The sequence below is a fragment of the Xenopus laevis genome, chromosome 6S, assembly GCF_017654675.1.
Source record: "Xenopus laevis strain J_2021 chromosome 6S, Xenopus_laevis_v10.1, whole genome shotgun sequence".
NCBI classification, from domain to species: Eukaryota; Metazoa; Chordata; class Amphibia; order Anura; family Pipidae; genus Xenopus; species Xenopus laevis.
Window position 1 is genome coordinate 21,357,014 of NC_054382.1, and position 19,215 is coordinate 21,376,228.

Sequence of the window (19,215 nt, forward strand, 5' to 3'; positions counted from 1 at the left end):
TTGGTCCAAGCGTTATATAGCTTTCAGAAGGCATTTACAGTAATGGTCTGGCGATGAGACTTACTGGCATATATATTTATACATTCCTGTAAGATGTGCAGTTTTGCAACATAAAAGATTTCTGGTTCCAACTGTCCACAGCCTCTTAAACATCTGTTGGCTAAACATAGCCATTGTGGTAAAGCCAGTAATTGAACAACACTTCTGCAAAAGGGCATAGAGACATGCTGACACTATGCTGACACTCTGCTGACACTCTGGAATCTAAGTAATAGAGTGGAGATCATTTATTTGTATGGCTTATATAAATTATATGAGTGACCATTGTCCACAGTTGACCATAAGCCCTTATAGTCCATCCTGCCTTGGGCCCTATAGCGTTATGGCGTCATAGAGGGCGGGGGTAATAGATATCGACCCTCTGACACTAGCCATTCGTCCTTCATAGGAAATAGACCGTTCCAGATATATTTTATATAAACAGCTGTAGACCCTTCAGGTAAATTAGACTAAGGATGATAAATCAGCCCACCTCTGGTGAAATTGCCTACTCACCAGATTTTCAAAGTATGTACACATCAAGCAAACTGGTGCTGACTCCAAGGTGTCCTCGAGTATTCACACACATATTCATAAAAAGAAGAAATGTATAGATAGTGCAGACGTATTTATTTCAAATAAATGTGCCCCAGCAACTGGGTTTACTCACAAATTAACAAGAAATTGAGAATGTTGTACAGTTAAGGAGCAATTATCAGGAGTAGTTTTAATTGTACAGCATTCCCAATTTCATGTCATTTTGTGAGTATACCCAGTTGCTGGGACACATTAATTTTAAATAAATACGTCGGCACTATCATACATTTCTTCTTTTTATGAATATGCGTGAATACTCGAGGACACCTTGGAGTCAGCACCAGTTTGCTTGATTTGTACATACTTTGAAAATCTGGTGAGTAGGCAATTTCACCAGAGGTGGGCTGATTTACCATCATTGGTCTAACTTACCTGAAGGGTCTACAGCACATGGCACTTTTCAAACAAGTTTCACGTAATTAACACTGCATAGTGTGTTGCACTTGACACTTTAATATACAAATTTAAGGACACTGCACCATAGTATCCATTCTTGCGCTTCCCTACAGAGATTTGTTTTGCAGCAGAAATAAGAAACTACTGATCAACATGTCCTTCTCCTATCACAGAGGCCCAATATTCATAGAAGTTTCAATGAAAATGTTCCATGTAACTTTAACAGTAACCCTTTAAATCAGGGATAAAGTTAAAATGCTGATGCATTTAGCACGAGAGACTGAGTTGAGAGGGTTGCTTAAGGATTGATGGTCAGCACATAGATGCTACTTGAGTCTTAGGAAACGTGGACTCCAGATTAGTAAAGACTCAGTTTGAATTAAAAGTCACTTTCAGCTGATGTGTATTGAGCAGATTGGCAGCAGCCAGAGCAGACGAAGCATGTCCTGTGCCTGACCAGAAATAATAGATGAGGCTCCTGGGTAAACTGTGTAGGTATAAATCCTCAACACTAACTGTACCTTAGCTGTATATCTGGTCTCCTATAGTAACATGAAAACAACACTTTTAGTCCAATTCTTGGTCAAACTTTAGCCCCCTTTAAGTAAAAGATGAAAATGAATATTAGATCCCTATGATATATGTTAATTGAATTACAAACGCGTTGCTTGTGTTTATATCTTAGTTACGCACTGCACCACGGTGACGTCAGTAATATCTTGTTTCACACTAACACCAAGTGCCAGACATTATTGCACCTCCTACTGTGCTCCTTAGAATGCGATTACGAGGATAATTACTCTGATATTCTTAATACTCAACAGATAAAGGTTCACTAAGTTATATCTTGTCATAGTGCATGGGGAAGAGAGGTCGTTATTGGAGCTGAAACCGACAAGCATATTATGATCACAAACAAAACACAGGACGTTACCATTTGTCCACCATGAAAGTGTGACCTTTGTAAAGGTTTCATGTTAAAACCAGCAAGCTCCATGCTGTTCCGTTTATTTGTTGTTTTCTCTCCAATTTTAGTGTTCTGGTAAATAAAGTAGGAGAATTAGTGTGCAAGAGAATTTTCAACTACATTATTTTTTCTATATGGAAAAAGACAAGATTACAGGGACATTAGAGGTCAAATTGTGGGTTTCATTGAATTATTAATATACAAAGTCCAGAGTTTAAAGTCCTATAGAAGAGCATTCTGAGCATCACTCTGTTGATGATTTACACTTCCTGGTGAGGTTAGTGTATAGTTTTGTACCTGGGTGGTACCAATGCCATTCTGATAAGCAGTGATATCGATGGGAGCAGCACTGGCGGAAGGATTCAGGCTATGGCCTGTGACCTGGTTCATGTATATATTTCCTGGTGTAGAACTGATCACTGTAGGACTGAAAGACAGCAAAAAGATAGGATGCTGTGAATATATATATATATATATAACAAAGAAAACTATGGTACAAATAAAGCAGCAGAACCTTCACTGACTGCAGTCATCATATTTAGACCAATAGTTAATTTACAAGGAACCTTTCCTAGCAAACATATTAAAGTTCTCGGTATATAAACTCTTCCACTAATCCAATCACAATGGCACATTGTAACTCTTCAGAGAGGCGACAATTGCAGAGGTGTTGATTTGGTGTAGTTACTGTGATAGGATTATCCAATGTGTCATGCAACTCCTAGAAACAGGTTTTACTTGTGAGAGTTGCATGAATGGATGTGTGAAGAGTTCTGAAACCACCGGGGTACAGATGTTAGAACAGTATTGTATGTAGCAGACAGAGGGTGTCGAAGGCCCCCGCCTCTGTTCAGGGATGGTTTCTCCACCTTGACATGAATCGCCTCTTTCACGCCTCTTTCAAACCAGCCGTCTTCTTTATCAAAGATCTTCAAAGGAGTGTCCCTTGTCTTTTAGGTGTAGAAAGACAGCCGAGTCTTGCCCTGTAGAGTTCGCCCTTCTATGCTGAGCCATTCGCTTGGTGAGCAGTTTGACTATGAAGGTTTTCATTCATCCAGGTCATGGTTTATCTAGTATAGGTAAATCTGAAAACAACTGGACTTGCTGAGTAATCAATGAAGATGTTTCAATACTCATCCGAGCAGCTTCTTCAGTACAACTGACTGGTGTGGGAAGTTCTCGGCATATAAACTCTTCCACTTATCCAGTCACAATGGCACATTGTAACTCTTCAAAGAGGTGACATCTGAAGAAATTCACAGAGGTGTTGATTCTGTCTAGTTACTGTGATAGTAACAGGAACACCAATAGAAATAACCGCCCGGAGACACATAGTAGGTGAAACATAGTCATCCCATATGTAGCTGGAGTGTCAGAGAAACTCCGGAGGATTTTCAACAAACACCACGTCCCTGTGTTTTTCAAACCTAGCAACACACTGAGACAAAAACTGGTACATCAAAGAATCCAACACCAAAAGAAAAACAAAGCAATGTGGTATACGGAGTCCAGTGTAGCGAGGAGTGCACAGATCTGTACATTGGGGAGACAAAACAACTGCTCTCCAAGCGAATGGCTCAGCATAGGAGGGCGAACTCTACAGGGCAAAACTCAGCTGTCTTTCTGCACCTAAAAGAAAAGGGACACTCCTTTGATGATAGCAAGGTCCAAATCTTGGATAAAGAAGACCGCTGGTTTGAATGAGGTGTGAAAGAGGCGATTCAACACCACCTGTCTGCTACATACAATGCTGTTCTAACATCTGTACCCCGGCGGTATCAGAACACTTCACGCATCCATTCATGCAACTCTCACAAGAAACACCTCTTTCTAGGAGTTGCATGACACATTGGATAATCCTATCACAGTAACTACACAGAATCAACACCTCTGTGAATTTCTTCAGATGTCACCTCTTTGAAGCGTTACAATGTGCCATTGTGATTGGATTAGTGGAAGAGTTTATATGCAGAGAAATTCCCACACCAGTCAGTTGAACTGAAGAAGCTGCTCGGATGAGTAGTGAAAAGTCTTCATTGATTACTCAGCAAGTCCAGTTGTTTTTAGATTTACCTATACTAGATATTGGTGAGCAGTTGTTTCCTCTCCCCAATGTATAGATCAATGCACTCAGCGCTACACTTGACTGCATATACCATATTGCATTGTTTTTCTTTAGGTGTTGTATTCTTTGGGTGTATCAGTTTTTGTCTCAGTGTGTTGTTAGGTTTGAAAAAAACACAGGGACGTGGTATTTGTTGAAAACCCTCCTGAGTTCTGGACAGGAAGTTGCAAAGGGGGGAGGGCTGATCACAGTTTTAAAGCTAATACAGACATTTTGATCCAAAAGGTATTACAATAAAACGTATTTCTTCTATTTTACATGGTTTGATGCATTGTGAACATTTATGCTATATGTCCCCTTTAAAGAGTCTGCTCTGAAAAAAGAGAACTTAAGAGATTCCCAGCATCTTTGACTCAACAGAGCTGGAAGTTGAGTGGTAAAATACTGGAAATCTTTGTGTCATTGCCCCAGTAGAGCAGATTTTTTATTGGTCAAGATTGTGTAAAGAGAAAATTAAGCATTTCTTCCAGGGACAGCAGTTTTTTTTTTTTTTATCAGTTTTCTCTTGTGAAACACTTGGAAGTGCAGAGGTGCCACAATCAATTCTATCCAGCAGGGCACTTAAATATTTCCTTCACTGAAGAATTTGATCCTGCAATTTACTTGAGAATTCCCAAGCTGGGTTAGTAAACCCAACAGAAGCCTATGAAAATTTCAGTCATATTCGTTCACTACAAAATGGAGGTGAGAAATAATAAATGTGCGAAAATCAGTTCAATCAGATCTTTGCTTCAGTTTTAGAACTTGCAGGTCACTGTTAAAAATCTAATTGCTGATTGGTTTCTATAGGCAGCATCACCTGTGATGTTTGTCACAGCATGATAAATAGGCCCCTTAAATTCCCCATAGACGCCACTATTCTTCTTGCCGAATGACCGATTTTAGGGAAGCCCGACCAATCCTTCGAAATTATTGTGCGGTTAGTGGTATTCGAACGATCGTACATCTTACGATTTTTCGGCCGACATCTGTCGGGAAATTGATCGGCCAGGTCAAAAAATCTTTGTCGGCCCCAGTGCAATCTATCTATGTTTGTAGGGCCAAGCAGGCAGCTCCCCTTTGTTTTCCTGGTAAATTGGTCTTTTTAGTTGATGGTAAAATCGTACGATCGTTCTGAGAAGATCATGGTCTCATGATCAGGATCTGATCTCAACATCTATGGCCAGCTTTAGAGTTTTCGCTTTCTCACTTCCTTTTTTTCACGTAATATCACTTGGTTCGTTCATGCTATCATTCTGTCTCCAAAGAAGAGTACACGTGCTGATTTCAATTACATTTCCCAGAGGCAAACCATTTCCATGAACTGTAATTAGCATAGCACTACTGTAATCCCTTCTATCATTCCGAATTTCCATATAAGACAGTCTGTACTTATACATGAAAAATATCTCACAAACATACAAATCGTTAAATGACAATGTAGAGAACATACAATAAAGTGTGCAGTGGCTGATCTCTTGTAGACCAGCTACAGCACGTTCTGCCATGTAAACACAGTAACATACATATATTATCTGAATGTACAGCGTAAGATTTAAAGAGGAGGATTATAGCTTAAGTAGAAAAACAAATATTCACATTACTTATAGGAAGCTTGCGGGGACTGGCTGGGCAGCTCAGAGCTTGCAGGGTGTGGAACGGCTCCCTGATTTAGAGAAGGAAGTTGTTCTGCCGGGACTGGGTAGGTCTGAATATGGCCCATCTGTGCATTCCCTGTAACAAGATAGGCAGTGTTCGGATGGGGGCCCTGATAGGACTAAAAAGGAAAAAAATAAAAACAAAACAGGAAAGAGGAAGTGAATACAATGCTTGTCAAAGAAATTTCCATCCTCGCCATTCCCATCTCTTCAGTATAATATCAGTTGATCTGTCTTCCACATGGCATTTATAACGTACATGTCCCGATACAAACGACATCCCTAAAGAGACTAGAGCCAAGAGTAAAATACAATAAATTGTTTACGCAGAGAGCAAATTATGTAGGGTTCCTTTTATCAGCACGGGTCTCCCAGCAGTGTATTCCAGGTTTACAGATGGTTTTCCATCCAAGAAGTTTAATATGAATTAATTTGATTTCCACAAGGAGTCCAACATAAAAAATGAATAGTTAATGACAGCAGAATATTATATTCGGAGGATTAAAATAACTGTAAGACTAAAAGAAATTGGTTTAAAAAATCAATTTTACCCTGCATAAAGTTTATAAATATCAATGCTTTATTAAAAAGATACTGGGGCTCATTTATTAAAGCAGCGCAGCGCATAAGTGGACGCAAAAGGTTGTCTGCGCCATCACAAGCGTGATCGCTAATATATTTGCGTGATATTGCGCATAACACAGAGCTTTTGCGATGGTTTTGTTTATGCGCATTGCGCAAAAGATTGGGCATTTATGTCGCAAACGATGCCGTGGTTGTTAGGGGCGTGGCTGTGGGTGTGGCTACAATGCGCTTGCACTGCGGCCGTCGCAGATTTGCGTCTGTATATGTGCAAAACTGCACCCGGGCAACAGCACCACAATTTTTACGCCTGCCTCTTCGTGGCGTAATAGTAACGCTCTTCAAAATGCGCATTCCTGCCCAGCTGCGCTAGTATATTCAAGATGAACAACCCTTGTAAAGTGCATATTAACCACGCCTTCCACCCAACATGTTTATATTGACCAAGGTTCCTTTAAGGGTATCAGGTAGGCTAAACACCTTTGCAACCAAACAAATATTAGCACAGAAACAAATGCAGATGCGTCTAAGTGAACGCAATATGCGCAATATGTGACGCAACTAATTAAAGCAGCGCATTCATACATGAGCACAACTAATCCTTACCTTTGCGGTATCTTCCTGTGCGCACAATTTATTATAAGCACTGCGACAGCTGATACGCAGTTTCACACGTCGCACCTGTCTTGTGTCTACATTAGCGCACAAATCGCACTGTTAAGGTATCGTGCGCTACATTATTAAATACTCGCATGCGCTGGGCAAATGTCTGGCCACTGCGCTCTTTTTAGCGCTGCGCTGCGTTAATAAATGAGCCCCACTGTTTGAAAACACTGCTTCCTGTCTAGTGAAAAACGGCGATAGGGTGACTTACTCTGCAGATCTGCGCTCCACATCTTTCCCCTAACACGACTTCTGCCAAAACCGGAAGTTAAGTGGTACGGCTTTGGCAGCAGCAGGAAGACTACTAACAGCTCAGTTATCCAATTGTGCGTATTCTTATGCATCAGTGTCCTAAATGGGCCTCTTTTCGCATCGGTCTATTCTACCACACCAGTGATGTCTGCACATCATTCAATGTTATGGTTTGCCTTTCAAGTAAATTCCAAATACCCAGCTTGGTAGATTCCGCGGCTGAGTACTCTGCCAGTCTCCCTCTGGATAATCACTATTATTTCTTGCTGGCCTGGACAGTATTAGCCTGTGACGGGAAAGATGCGAGAGGCGGTGCGCTGATTCATGCGCTGCTCCAATATCAAACAGCACGCCTAGAACATAACGCCTGACATCCCGATCCCCTGGTACCGCAGACATCGTCATCCTGATCCGGTTTTGGCCGAAGTCGGGTTAGGGGGAAGATGTGGAGCACAGATCTGCAGAGTTAGTCACTCTATTGCCGTTTTTCAGTAGACAGGAAGCAGTATTTTCAAACAATATTTTTTTGATAAAGCATTGATATTAATAAACTTTATGCAGGGTAGTTCTATTATTAGTGTGGGTAGAATTGATTTTTTAATACAAATTTTGCAAAACTGTGGCCCTGAATATTACTGTTTGGCACTACAGAAATATATAGAAGTGGACTGCTGCATTCCTGAGTATCTGCTGCCGGATAAGTGCTTGAAGGAGATTTCCATGCAAGTCAATGGGGCAGTTACTTTTAGAGGACAACTGACTAAAAAAGGAATATAAAGTTACTACTACACAGCGAGGTTTAAATTCTTCTGGCTGGCCTTTTATACTAGGTCCATTTATAAACAAGAGATTTACTCTAACCTAATCACCTGCTTTTTGCCCTAATAAACTTCCCTTTTCACTTAAAGGTCCTTTAAGTGAAAAAACACACTAAACATTGTAAAAGTGTTTACAGACAACATACCTGTTGAGGCGGAACAGCAGCTGACTGCATGTAAAACTGTTGGTTCTGCATCTTTGCATACATAGAATACATTGGGTCCTCATTCATTAACTTGGTATATAAGGAGAGCGCTTCCATTACTTTAACATTAAGCTCCGAGAGTTCAGAGTGTTTTCTGGAAAAAAACAAACAAGAAATTATGCAGAACTTGCTTCCATTGAATTCAATTTTGTTTGACCCCAAGGCTGCAGGCCCATGTGAAGCCCATGTTCACCTTTAAAGCTTAATCTAAAATGGTTGTCAGAAAGTTCAAAATATTTGTTTCCATTTTATTGTGCCATCTAGAAATGCGATGTTTTGTAAAAGGATACCTGTCAATGTCTTCAAGTTTTTCATCTATTAAAGGTCCCATCTGATGGCAAGCAGCTGAAAAGAAAGTAAAAGGTGAGGCCTTTAAGAACAATGAAAGGGAAATAATGGTACTAGTCCATTTTGGTAAGTGTGAATATGTGATATCAGTATTAACGCACGTTCCTGCTGATATAATGTACATAAATGTCTGTCCATATGTTTTCCAATGCACCGACAATTAAATCACAATTAAGACAGATAAGAACACTTATCTCAATAAAGACAGGCATTATGTACTGTCAACTACAGGTATAGGATCCATTATACGGAAACTCGTTATCCAGAAATCTCCGAATTACAGGATGGCCATCTCCTATAGACTTCTTTTATTCGAATAATTAAAAAATTTAAAACATACAACCTTTTTCTCTGTAATAATAAAACAGTACCTTGTACTTGGTCCCAATTAAGATATAATTAATCCTTACTGGACGCAAAATAATCCTAGAATTAATCCTGGGATTATTTCATATTTTTCATTCTGAAAAAACACTCTTGATCCCTCCAATTTTGACATACTCAGACCTATCTCTCTGCTACCTTTCATCTCTAAACTACTTGAGTGCCTAGTCTACAACCGACTAACCTCATTCCTCTCTGACAATAACCTGCTGGACCCCCTACAATCTGGTTTTAAGCCACAACACTGCAACACGGAAACTGCCCTGACCCGACTAACTAATGACCTTTTATCCGCTAAAGCCAACAATCATTTCTCACTACTAATACTGCTTGATCTCTCAGCCGCATTTGACACTGTAGATCACCCTCTCCTCCTCCAGTCCCTCCATTCGCTTGGCCTCCGTGACACAGCACTGTCCTGGTTCTCTTCTTACATCACCAATCGTTCCTTCGGTGTCTCCTACAATGGAGTATCATCTACTCCCCTACCTCTTTCTGTTCGAGTTCCTCAAGGCTCTGTCCTGGGACCATTACTATTCTCCCTCTATACTTCAAATTAATCAACTCGTATGGTTTCCACTACCACCTCTATGCTGACGATACTCAGATCTATCTCTCATCTCCTGATCTCAACCCAGAACTCCTAACTCGCGTCTCCTCCTGCCTGTCCGCTATCTCTACCTGGATGTTGCAACGCTACCTTAAATTAAACCTCTCCAAAACTGAAATGGTTCTCTTTCCTCCAACTAACACCAGTAACATCCCGGAAGTATCCATTATAGTTAACTATTCCACTATCACCCCCTCTACCCAGGCCCGGTGCCTTGGGGTTATCCTAGATTCTGCCCTGTCATTCACTCTTCATATCCAGTCACTTATTAAATCATGTCACTTCCACCTAAGGAACATATCCAAAATACGATCATTTATCACCCAAGATGCTGCCAAAATTCTTATTCACTCTCTCGTCATATCATGTCTAGACTACTGTAACTCTTTTAATTGGCCTCCCCCTCCAGAGACTGTCACCTCTCCAGTCCATAATTAACACTGCTGCGAGGTTCATACACCTCAGCAACCGCTCCTCCTCTGCCTCGCCATTCTGTCAATCCCTGCACTGGCTTCCGTTACCTTTCAGAATCAAATTCAAATTAATGACACTGACTTCCAAAGCACTTCATAACTCTGCCCCACCCTACATCTCTGAACTCATCTCTATATACTCACCCAACCGCTTACTACGCTCCTCTACTGACCTGCTACTCAACTCTTCTCTCATTACCTCCTCACATTCAAGATTTTGCAAGGGCTGCACCCCTCCTCTGGAACTCTCTCCCACGGTCTGTCCGACTTTCTCCCAACTTTTTGCTTTCAAGAAATCTCTTAAAACGCACTTCTTTCGAGAAGCCTACCCTCACTCTGCTTAACTACCAAACGCAACACCACATACAGTACCACATTTCTCACCCACTTAATTCGATCTTGCCCACTCCCACACCTTGTGTATTACGCCCTTCCCTTTAGAGTGTATGCCTATGCATAGGGCCTTCCTCACCTTTTTGTACCTGTGTTGATTGTGATGTATGTTACTCCATATGTTCTATGTACATAATTCATGTCATTTAGTTGTATAATCACATTTACTTTACAGTGCTACGCAATATGTTTGCGCTATATAAATACATGTTAATAATAATAATAATAATAATATTTGAATGATTTTTGACCATATTTAAGATATGAAGATCCAAATTACAGTATGATCCCTTATCCAGAAAACCTCAGGTCCAAAGCATTCTGGATAATAGGTTCCAAACTTGTTTAACCTTAAAATGTCGACAACTGGTCTGAGATATATTATGTGCGTGCAGATTTGGGAACAACAACACAAACATGCTGGCCCACTTATACAAAGTCATGGAAATGTCCCTAGTCCCAAAGAAAAGGCATTTGTTCAATGAAACTAGGTTAAATTAGACATCCAATGATTAAAGGACCAGTAACATCAATTTTTTTTTATCAAAAAATTCGTTAGTGTAGAACGAAAAAAAAACACGACATTTTAAAATTTACAGTCGATAAGCCTTTATTAAGAAATAATTTACCAAAACTCCGCTTGTGCTCCTCTTCAGAATAGGCGACATGGCGAAGATCCATCGCGCGGCGCTCCATTTCTACTCCCTGCTTTCCTTATAGGAGATAGCCAGGGAGGAGAAATCAAGCACCGCATGATTGATCGTCGCCGTGTAACCTTTTCTGAAGAGGAGCGCAAGCAGAGTTTTGGTAAGTTATTTCTTAATAAAGACTTAAAGATTTAAAAGTTTAATAATGTGTCTTTGGGGCATGTTTACTAACATTGGAGATAAATATCTGGAGAGATTTCTGGAGATGTTGTCCATGGCAACCAATCAGCAATTAGATTTAAACAGCCATCTATAACTTAGAGAACAAAAGCAAAGATCCGATCTCCAGAAATCTCTCCAGATATTTCTCTCCAATGTTAGTAAACATGCCCCTTTGTGTTTTTTTTTCGTTCTACACTAACTTATTTTTTAATAAAAAAAAAATGATGTTACTGACCCTTTAACAGTCAAGATAAAGGCAGAAAAACGGAGTATCACCTTCCAGGTGAAGTAAATCTGCAGGGTCTGGCAAACCATCCGATGGATCTGCACTCTGAAGCATCTGTAGTAAGTGATCCATTTTATCCTGTAAAATAAAATGAAGGGACAAAAAAGGAACCAGGTTGGTCAATACCAAAACACTATACCCACAAAATCAACACATGTCCATTGTGTGCCATAAACCTAAAACACCAGTATTTAAAACATAATCACTTTAGATCCTATCATGTCGCACAGTTGATTGCAGGCTGAAAAGTAAGATATTGCATCAGGAAGCAATGGCCTAGAAGTAATCACTGGTTTTCCTTTAAATTGTATGGGCCTGTATGCAAAATATAACAAAGATGGCACAACACAATGGTGTGTAACTTGTAATGAGATGCATGTGCCTGTGGAAAACAAGGGTTCTGACTGCATTTATTCATACTGCCATCTAGTGTTTGTAAAGTGATATAATGCTTTAAGGGGAATGAAACCATCATCCCGCCTAGACAAGTAAAAAGTACTACTGCTTATGTTTACCCATGTGGCAATTTTAAGAGGTCATGGGTAGGGATATGAAGCACATTATTACCTTATTGGAAGAGAAATCTAGTGTAACATTAACTATTAGTTTGAGAAAATAAACTATGTAAAGAAATATTGAGAGACAGGCTATTCTTGGCATCACGTTTTCCTTCCTCCGTGTTTATTTCCCTTACCAGAGTTCCGATTATTTCATATGCTTTTAGAGCTGTATCCTCCCCCCTCAAAAGTTCACATAAATACATACAAGTCAGTTTCCCAAACCCACATTCCACTCTACGGCCATGATTCCATCTAATGAAGGCCACAGAGTAAGGAATTTGACCTGTAATGTTAGAAGAGATGTGAGATAAGCACACCATTACTCACCTCATCAATGTAAGCTGGCTCAGGTTCCTCCTCAATTGTCTCTACCTGAACTTCATCACTGAACTGTACAGTTTTCTTCTCAGTTTTTACTAAAAAAACAAAAACAATAATATACATGAATACAGGACACCAACACTGCAAACAACTGGGCACTTTTTCAGATATACACATGCGGTTATTTTGTGGAGTCTGGTCATGTTGCTTACAGAAAAGTAATAGGAGATGCCCCTTGTGTCTGGAAATTTTCATTGTCTTCCATGGATTAGTTCAATGATGCAACACAGTTGTAGTACAGACTGTAATAAATTGGTAGCGCAGGCAGATGTAACAATAGTGCAACAAATAATAAGGCCATAGCACATTTCAGGAGGAGGTTTGTTGTGTTTTTCAGGCAACAGAAATGCAATAGGATGGGAAGTACTGCGTGTTCCATAAGCTTTAAGGGGTAGTTCACCTTAAATATAAAGACACACTGATAAATAGCCAGTGCTACGACCAAAACAACTTTTCATTAGAGAACAATAATGTTGCTGTAAGCCAGGAATCCCCAACCTGTTTTACCCGTGAGCCACATTCAAATGTAAAAGAAGTTGTGGAGCAACACAAGAATGAAAAAAGTTCTAAGGGGTGCCAAATATGAGCTGTGATTGGCTATTTGGAAGCCCCTCTGTGGACTGGCAGTCTACCGGAGACTGTTTGGCAGCACCCTTGCTATTTTATGCAACCAAAACTTGCCTTGGAAATCAAAAATACGCAACTGCTTTGAGGCCACAGGGGTTGGAGAGCAACATGTTGTTCCTGAGCCACTGGTTGTGGATCACTACTGTAAGCTACAGTGTAGGTTTTCCTTTGATATTTACCCAGTCATATTAAATTGCAAAACAGTGTTGGGCTCCTCATGTTTAATAAAAGGAAGAGATTCTGAATTTGTATGGCTGCTATAAGCAACAACTGAGAAATGCCAGCACGTCAAATTGTAAAAGTAAAAGCCGTGTAACAGATTATACTATAGCTGCCACAGTAACGTAACTAGAGGGGGGTGGGCCCTGGTGCACGACGTGCAGCCAGGCCCCCCGCCCCCCTCCATACGCCCGGAAACGGGTGGAATTACTGAAGAAGTCAGTGGCGCGCGAGCTGCCGGGGGGGCCTGAGGGGGTGTGGACCCTGGCCTAATCGCACCCCCTGCTCTCCCGGTAGTTACGCCACTGAGCTGCCACTCTCCAGCATTCCGACTCTCCGGCAATCTCCAGAGTGAAATTTGTTACCGATTTACAAAGCTGGGAAGTCTGGACAAAAACCTTACTCTGTAATGCTAGGATGACGCGCTGGACTTCACTTACTTTCCGTTTTTACCTGGTATGTGAACATGTTTCTACCACACAGTCACACAATGGTTTCATGTTTTTAAATACATCTTAATATTTAGTACACATTAGGCAGTATAGAACATATTTATTCGGACGCCAATTGACTTTAATGCATTTGGACCAAATAGTCGCTCGTATAAAATTAGCCGCTTGCGTCAAAAATAATTTTGCCGCTCATTGACTTCAATGCTTTTCGCTAATTTTTCGCACAGATTTGCCCATCACTAGTACTCACACCTCATTTCTTTTTCTTTGTAAAATGTATTTAAAGGGATTCACACAAGCATTGACAAATAGAGGCACATTTATCAAGGGTCGAATTTATGTGAGTTTTTTTAAAACTCCAATGAACTTGAAATTCGACCAAGCAAAATTTATTTACATCAAATCAAATTATTGAAACTCAGCTGAATAGGATCGACCCGAAAAAGTGAAATGAAATTAGATTTGAGTTTTTTTTGGAGGAAGGCTGCAAACAACAATGGACCTCTTCCATTGACTTAAACAGCAATTCGGCAGGTTTTAGGTGGTGAATAGTTTTGACCATAAAAAAAAAATTTGAATTTCAACTTTGAATTCGATCCTTAATAAATCTGCCCCTTATTGATGAATGAATCTTTTTGGGCAGTTTTGCCGTGATAAAGATGCTCATAGACTCCAATGGGTGAAAAAAAGATAGTTGAGGGTCAAAAAAAAAAAAATTACGCCCATAGACTTCAATGTATTTGACAAATTGTACGCCGTTTTGAAAGTTTCCGGTGAAGCAAAATAGGTCAGATTTGCCAGTTACTATTGACTATATATTTGTTATTGCAAAGAATTTGCAGGTCATCTGTTAAAAGTGAAAACATCTTATTTTGTCCTGTGTTACTCCCTTGTTTTTGGTAGCCCGCTTGTATTTCAGTACAGATGAAATGTCATTTAGCATATTCTGAAGAGTCTTTTTGTGTCCAAGTTTAAAGACACCGAAGGATAGGATTTTTATAGTGCAGAAGGCATTATCGCTATCACTTATCTCATAAACCTGTTAGGTTGCTTTAACAACATTCTATCTAAAGATGTCACATGACAATGACATTTGTGAAGACATTAATGCTTAAACCCTAGATGGTTTCAATTAGAATCCAGAGCACTGAAGAAACTTTCAACTGAAACATGAACTTACCAATCTCCAGTTCAGCAGAAAGGTCGGCTGTGACAAAGTTAGAAGGAAAGAGTCCAATTCCTTCATTAGTTTCGCCTTTCCACCAGTTGGGGTCACTGAAGGTTACAAACAGCAGTGATTATATATAAACAAAGGCAATGCAATGGTACAAATCACAAGGATCGCCTGTATTGACTGTACATTAGGATGTTCTGTTCATTACAGTTCTGGTTGGACAGGCAAAGCTCATGGATATACCTTTAGCAGGACATCTGCTCTGACATATAAGTATAAGTGATTCTACAATATATCTCAAATGTGAAAAAAAGAGGGAGACGAGAGGTGCTTTTGGATTTGATGTACTTCACTGCAAATGGGTAAAATTTTGCAGAGTTGCAGTTGTTTTCTCAAAGGCACAGCAACATATTTACCCCCAGTATTATATCCGTAAGGGCCAATCAGATAGATTTGCAGTGTTGCCACATATACACTGTAGAAGCAAAGTACTTATTGGAAACATAGAATCTATGGTGCAGGCACTATAGTCCTATTACACAAGTTGATAATGGGTTGAGTGCAGAGGACCTCTTGTATTTGCCTATTACACAAGTGCCATCATTTATTTGCAGGGAACTACATGTAGGTTGTGCAAAGATATGGGTAGTGCCCTAAACCCATGGGCAGATTTTCATCAAGGCTAGGGGTGGCTAAGCCTTCTCAAACCTGGCTGATAATAAAGAATCAAGAGAAGAAAAACTATCTTGCCCCCTCAAGATGTAAGTCCCGGTACTGCCTCAAGAGGATTGGCTAGGCTGGTGGAATTTGAAGCTTCCTGCAGTCTAGCCAATCCCCTAGTGGCAGGCCCGGGACTTGCACTTTGAGGGGTTATTTACTAAATTCCGAAAATGTCTCACGATTTTGTCAAAACCACTTCGACCAAACTCCCACGCCCATTTTTACTGTAGCTATCAATTAATTTACTTGAAAAAATCTGGTGCAGGCAAAGACTCTATAAAAAAAGTGAAAAAAAATCAGATTTGTGCAATTTTTTCGGATTGGACGCCTGAAAACCAGGAATGAATCTGATTATTATACGAAACCCATCGCAGATCGGGATATCTTCCAATTGTATGCCATTGACTTCGACATGAGCTCGGCAGGTTTGGGGCGGAGTACTTTTTTATTTGGACTTTTAAAAGCACCGAGGTTTAATAAATCATGAAAACTCTGACCAGAAAAAAATGGAGTTTAGTAAATAACCCCATAACTATTCCTGTTCCAGGGTTATGTGTATCAGGGCCAGCACCCAGCTACTGTCTTTTCTTTAATTTCCTTTCTGCCCCTTTCCCCATCAGCCTGAAAACAGTAATAAATAGTAGAGCATGCATATCAAGATAGGCAAACATGAAGTCAGCACACAAAGAGAAACATGACCTATAAAGTGTTAGCAGAGAAGATGGATTGGGTAAATGAGAAGAAACAAGAGAAATGGGGGTAAAAAAAAATAGAATGTATAGGTGATGGTGGAAAACAGTATAAACAATTAGGAATACAGTAGTGGCACCTGCAGATGAGAAACTGGTAAGAGAGCACTAGATACTAACCAAACCCTGAACTTCAGCTACTTCCAGGGTTCACTCCGTAGCCTCAAGCTGGTGTTGAACTGCACCTCTCAAAATCCTTAGTGAGGCAAAGGCATTGAGTGGGTGTAGTCTAAGCAGAATAGAAGTTTAAAGGGGAAATTGAAGCTACTCAGTGTCTGGTCCTTGCACAGTAGATAATTAGATTCCCAGTTTCTCATTAGTTTTCACTGTTCTCAAAACAGCAGTCTATTATGCAGTAGGAATAAGCACTACACATTCCTATCATGTATATGTATATGTACATATCAATAGTGAGAGGCAAAGAAATGTCTCGTTTATACAGAGGGTCATTATAAAAAAATATCTTATTTTATGCCCTTACCTGCTACAGATATTAAATTCTAGAGAGTTAGTACAAAACAGTAATTGCACTTTCTTCTATGCCCTGTGTTTACAGAACATAAGCAGAGAGGTAAAATTTTAAAACATCCTGGCAAGGAATGGGTTAAGTAGCCTACCCAAGCACAAAAATCACCCTCTGCCTATGCCTAAAACTAAAGACTAAATAACAGAATGATGGCTCTACTTGGAAGAAATGAATGAATCCAGATGCTAATAATTTGGACTCACCTGTCATCCAGAACTGTAACTATGTCCCCTGCCTTAAAAGTTAATTCATTGTCTTCAGCAGCTTCAAAGTCATAAATAGCCTGCACTTTTCTCCCCTCTGGTTTTAGTGCGGTCAGGAGGCTGGTGCTGGGATATAGACCTGAAACAGTGCTTTGTTGCTTTTGCTCGTTTAGTGATAATTCTATTGCTGCAAAAAAAAAAAAAAGGGATGATTTCACAATTAATAATTTTAAATTGTTCCCTGTTTTAAGGTTGTTTTATCTCCCATTGATTTTACATAAAAAAACAGAGAACGGGATATTTTTCGCCTTCCCCTGCACCCAACTTAAGCTGGCCATAGATGCAAAGATCCGATCGTTCGATTCCTCGAACGATCGGACTTCCCCATCTCCCGACCTGCCACTAACCTTCAGTTTAAACAAAGTAGTAAAAGAACAGATCCGACGATGGTCTGCTCCTGACAGCAATTGTACGAATGTTATGTCTGACAAAAGCTGGCGACAGTCACCCACTGAAAATCGCACAATCGGCAATACATGCAGAGATATTATCGTCAGCAGACAGAAATCTGTTAACCTGTCCAATCGACCAAACGACCGATCTCCGTGGGACTAAAAATGTTGGGACTCTTCACACACGGTCAGAAAATCGGACAAATCGAGGATTCGTATGATTGGATCATTGCGTCTATGGCCAGCTTAAGGGTAGGACTCCACAGGCGATTTTGGCGTGATCCGACACGCTACGCAAAAACGCAGGCATCACGTCGGATGTGATGGAAATAAGGCAAGATATGGGAAGGTCGGGTGAAGTCGCAGCGTTGATCCGAAGCAACACGACTGTCGGATGCAGACGCAGCATCTGCATCAGACAGTCGTGTCGGATAAACGCTGCAACACCATCAGACAATGCCATTACTCACCTTATTTCCGTCGCTTTCGACTTGACGCCTGCGGTTTTGCACAGCCCACCGGATAGAGATTAAATCGCCGGTGGAGTCCTACCCTTAGGGTATTATTTGTTTAGCCTTCACCGAGCAAAAGGCTTAGAATAATCTCAGATCAGATGTGATGTTTCACCAACCAAAGAGGTTTTCCATTGTTGTATCACCATTTCATAAGTAAATGTGGTTATTATTGCCACCTTCATTTTTTAAACTGTGGCTGAAAATATTTTTAGCTGAAGATTTGCGAGACTCCAAAACACTCCCAAACTGCAATGGGAAGGGTGGCCCAGTTTGAAAGAAAGATAAGGGTGAATGCTTATTCACAATACTGCATCTTCCTTAAAACTAAAACAGGATGACTGTACAGTACATTGGAATACTTATTATGAGCTGGAGCCCTGAACAAATTTTGTGCCATAGAAGAAGTCCTGCATTTAAATTTATTTAAAAAAAACCAAAACTTTGCAAAACAATGTATAAATCCAATGTATGTTAAAACTTGCTTCCTTTCATTTGAACTCAATTACAATATAGGAATACAAAACAACAAAAGGGGGCAGTATAAGAACATTGTAAAGTCAAGATTAAGCAAAATGGGACTGAAGAACGGGTTGGCCTTTCTGTTCTAATCCAAAACAACGACCAGTGCACATCTATAGTGTTTCAATTTTATCGACTATAAGAAAACTTAAGACGGGGGGTCCCACCAATATATAATGTATACATTTTCCCAGGATTTGCTCTATTTTTATGGTCCCTTTGAAAAACCTAGAATGGGGTTCTACGGATTTTGTACCTTTTGCAAGATCCTCTTCTTCTTTCTTAGTAGCCGTTGTTCCTGGGTCCTTAGCGACTAATGCTGGACTGGCCTTTGCTTGCTCTGCAGCCTTCACAGGAAGAATTTGTTAAAACGGTTACAATCTGGAAAATTCTACGCATTTCTGCCACGAATTATGCAGTGTTGGTAATCGATCACATGGCACTTTGCAGAAACGTGAAATAGAAGTAGTGCA

The 19,215-nt window shown here is 40.2% G+C and overlaps 1 protein-coding gene across 4 annotated transcripts in view; it reads right to left on the bottom strand.

The window, feature by feature from the left end:
* Window positions 1-1,330: 1,330 nt before the first annotated feature.
* The window catches only part of stam.S (signal transducing adaptor molecule S homeolog), a 31,478-nt gene continuing 13,593 nt past the window's right edge, over window positions 1,331-19,215 (bottom strand). For 3 of the 4 annotated variants that reach the window (XM_018269128.2, XM_018269124.2, XM_018269127.2), the window contains 10 exons: window positions 18,999-19,089; window positions 17,257-17,443; window positions 15,065-15,159; window positions 12,533-12,621; window positions 11,636-11,723; window positions 8,573-8,627; window positions 8,223-8,376; window positions 5,708-5,880; window positions 2,297-2,426; window positions 1,331-2,071 (listed from right to left, as the gene is read on the bottom strand). In XM_018269128.2, the coding sequence (XP_018124617.1) occupies window positions 1,883-2,071; window positions 2,297-2,426; window positions 5,708-5,880; window positions 8,223-8,376; window positions 8,573-8,627; window positions 11,636-11,723; window positions 12,533-12,621; window positions 15,065-15,159; window positions 17,257-17,443; window positions 18,999-19,089 (1,251 nt within the window). In that variant the 3' untranslated portion in view covers window positions 1,331-1,882. Of the gene's footprint in view, window positions 2,072-2,287; window positions 2,427-5,702; window positions 5,881-8,222; window positions 8,377-8,572; window positions 8,628-11,635; window positions 11,724-12,532; window positions 12,622-15,064; window positions 15,160-17,256; window positions 17,444-18,998; window positions 19,090-19,215 lie in introns of those variants that run through there. The other variant, XM_018269129.2, reaches the window with a different exon arrangement.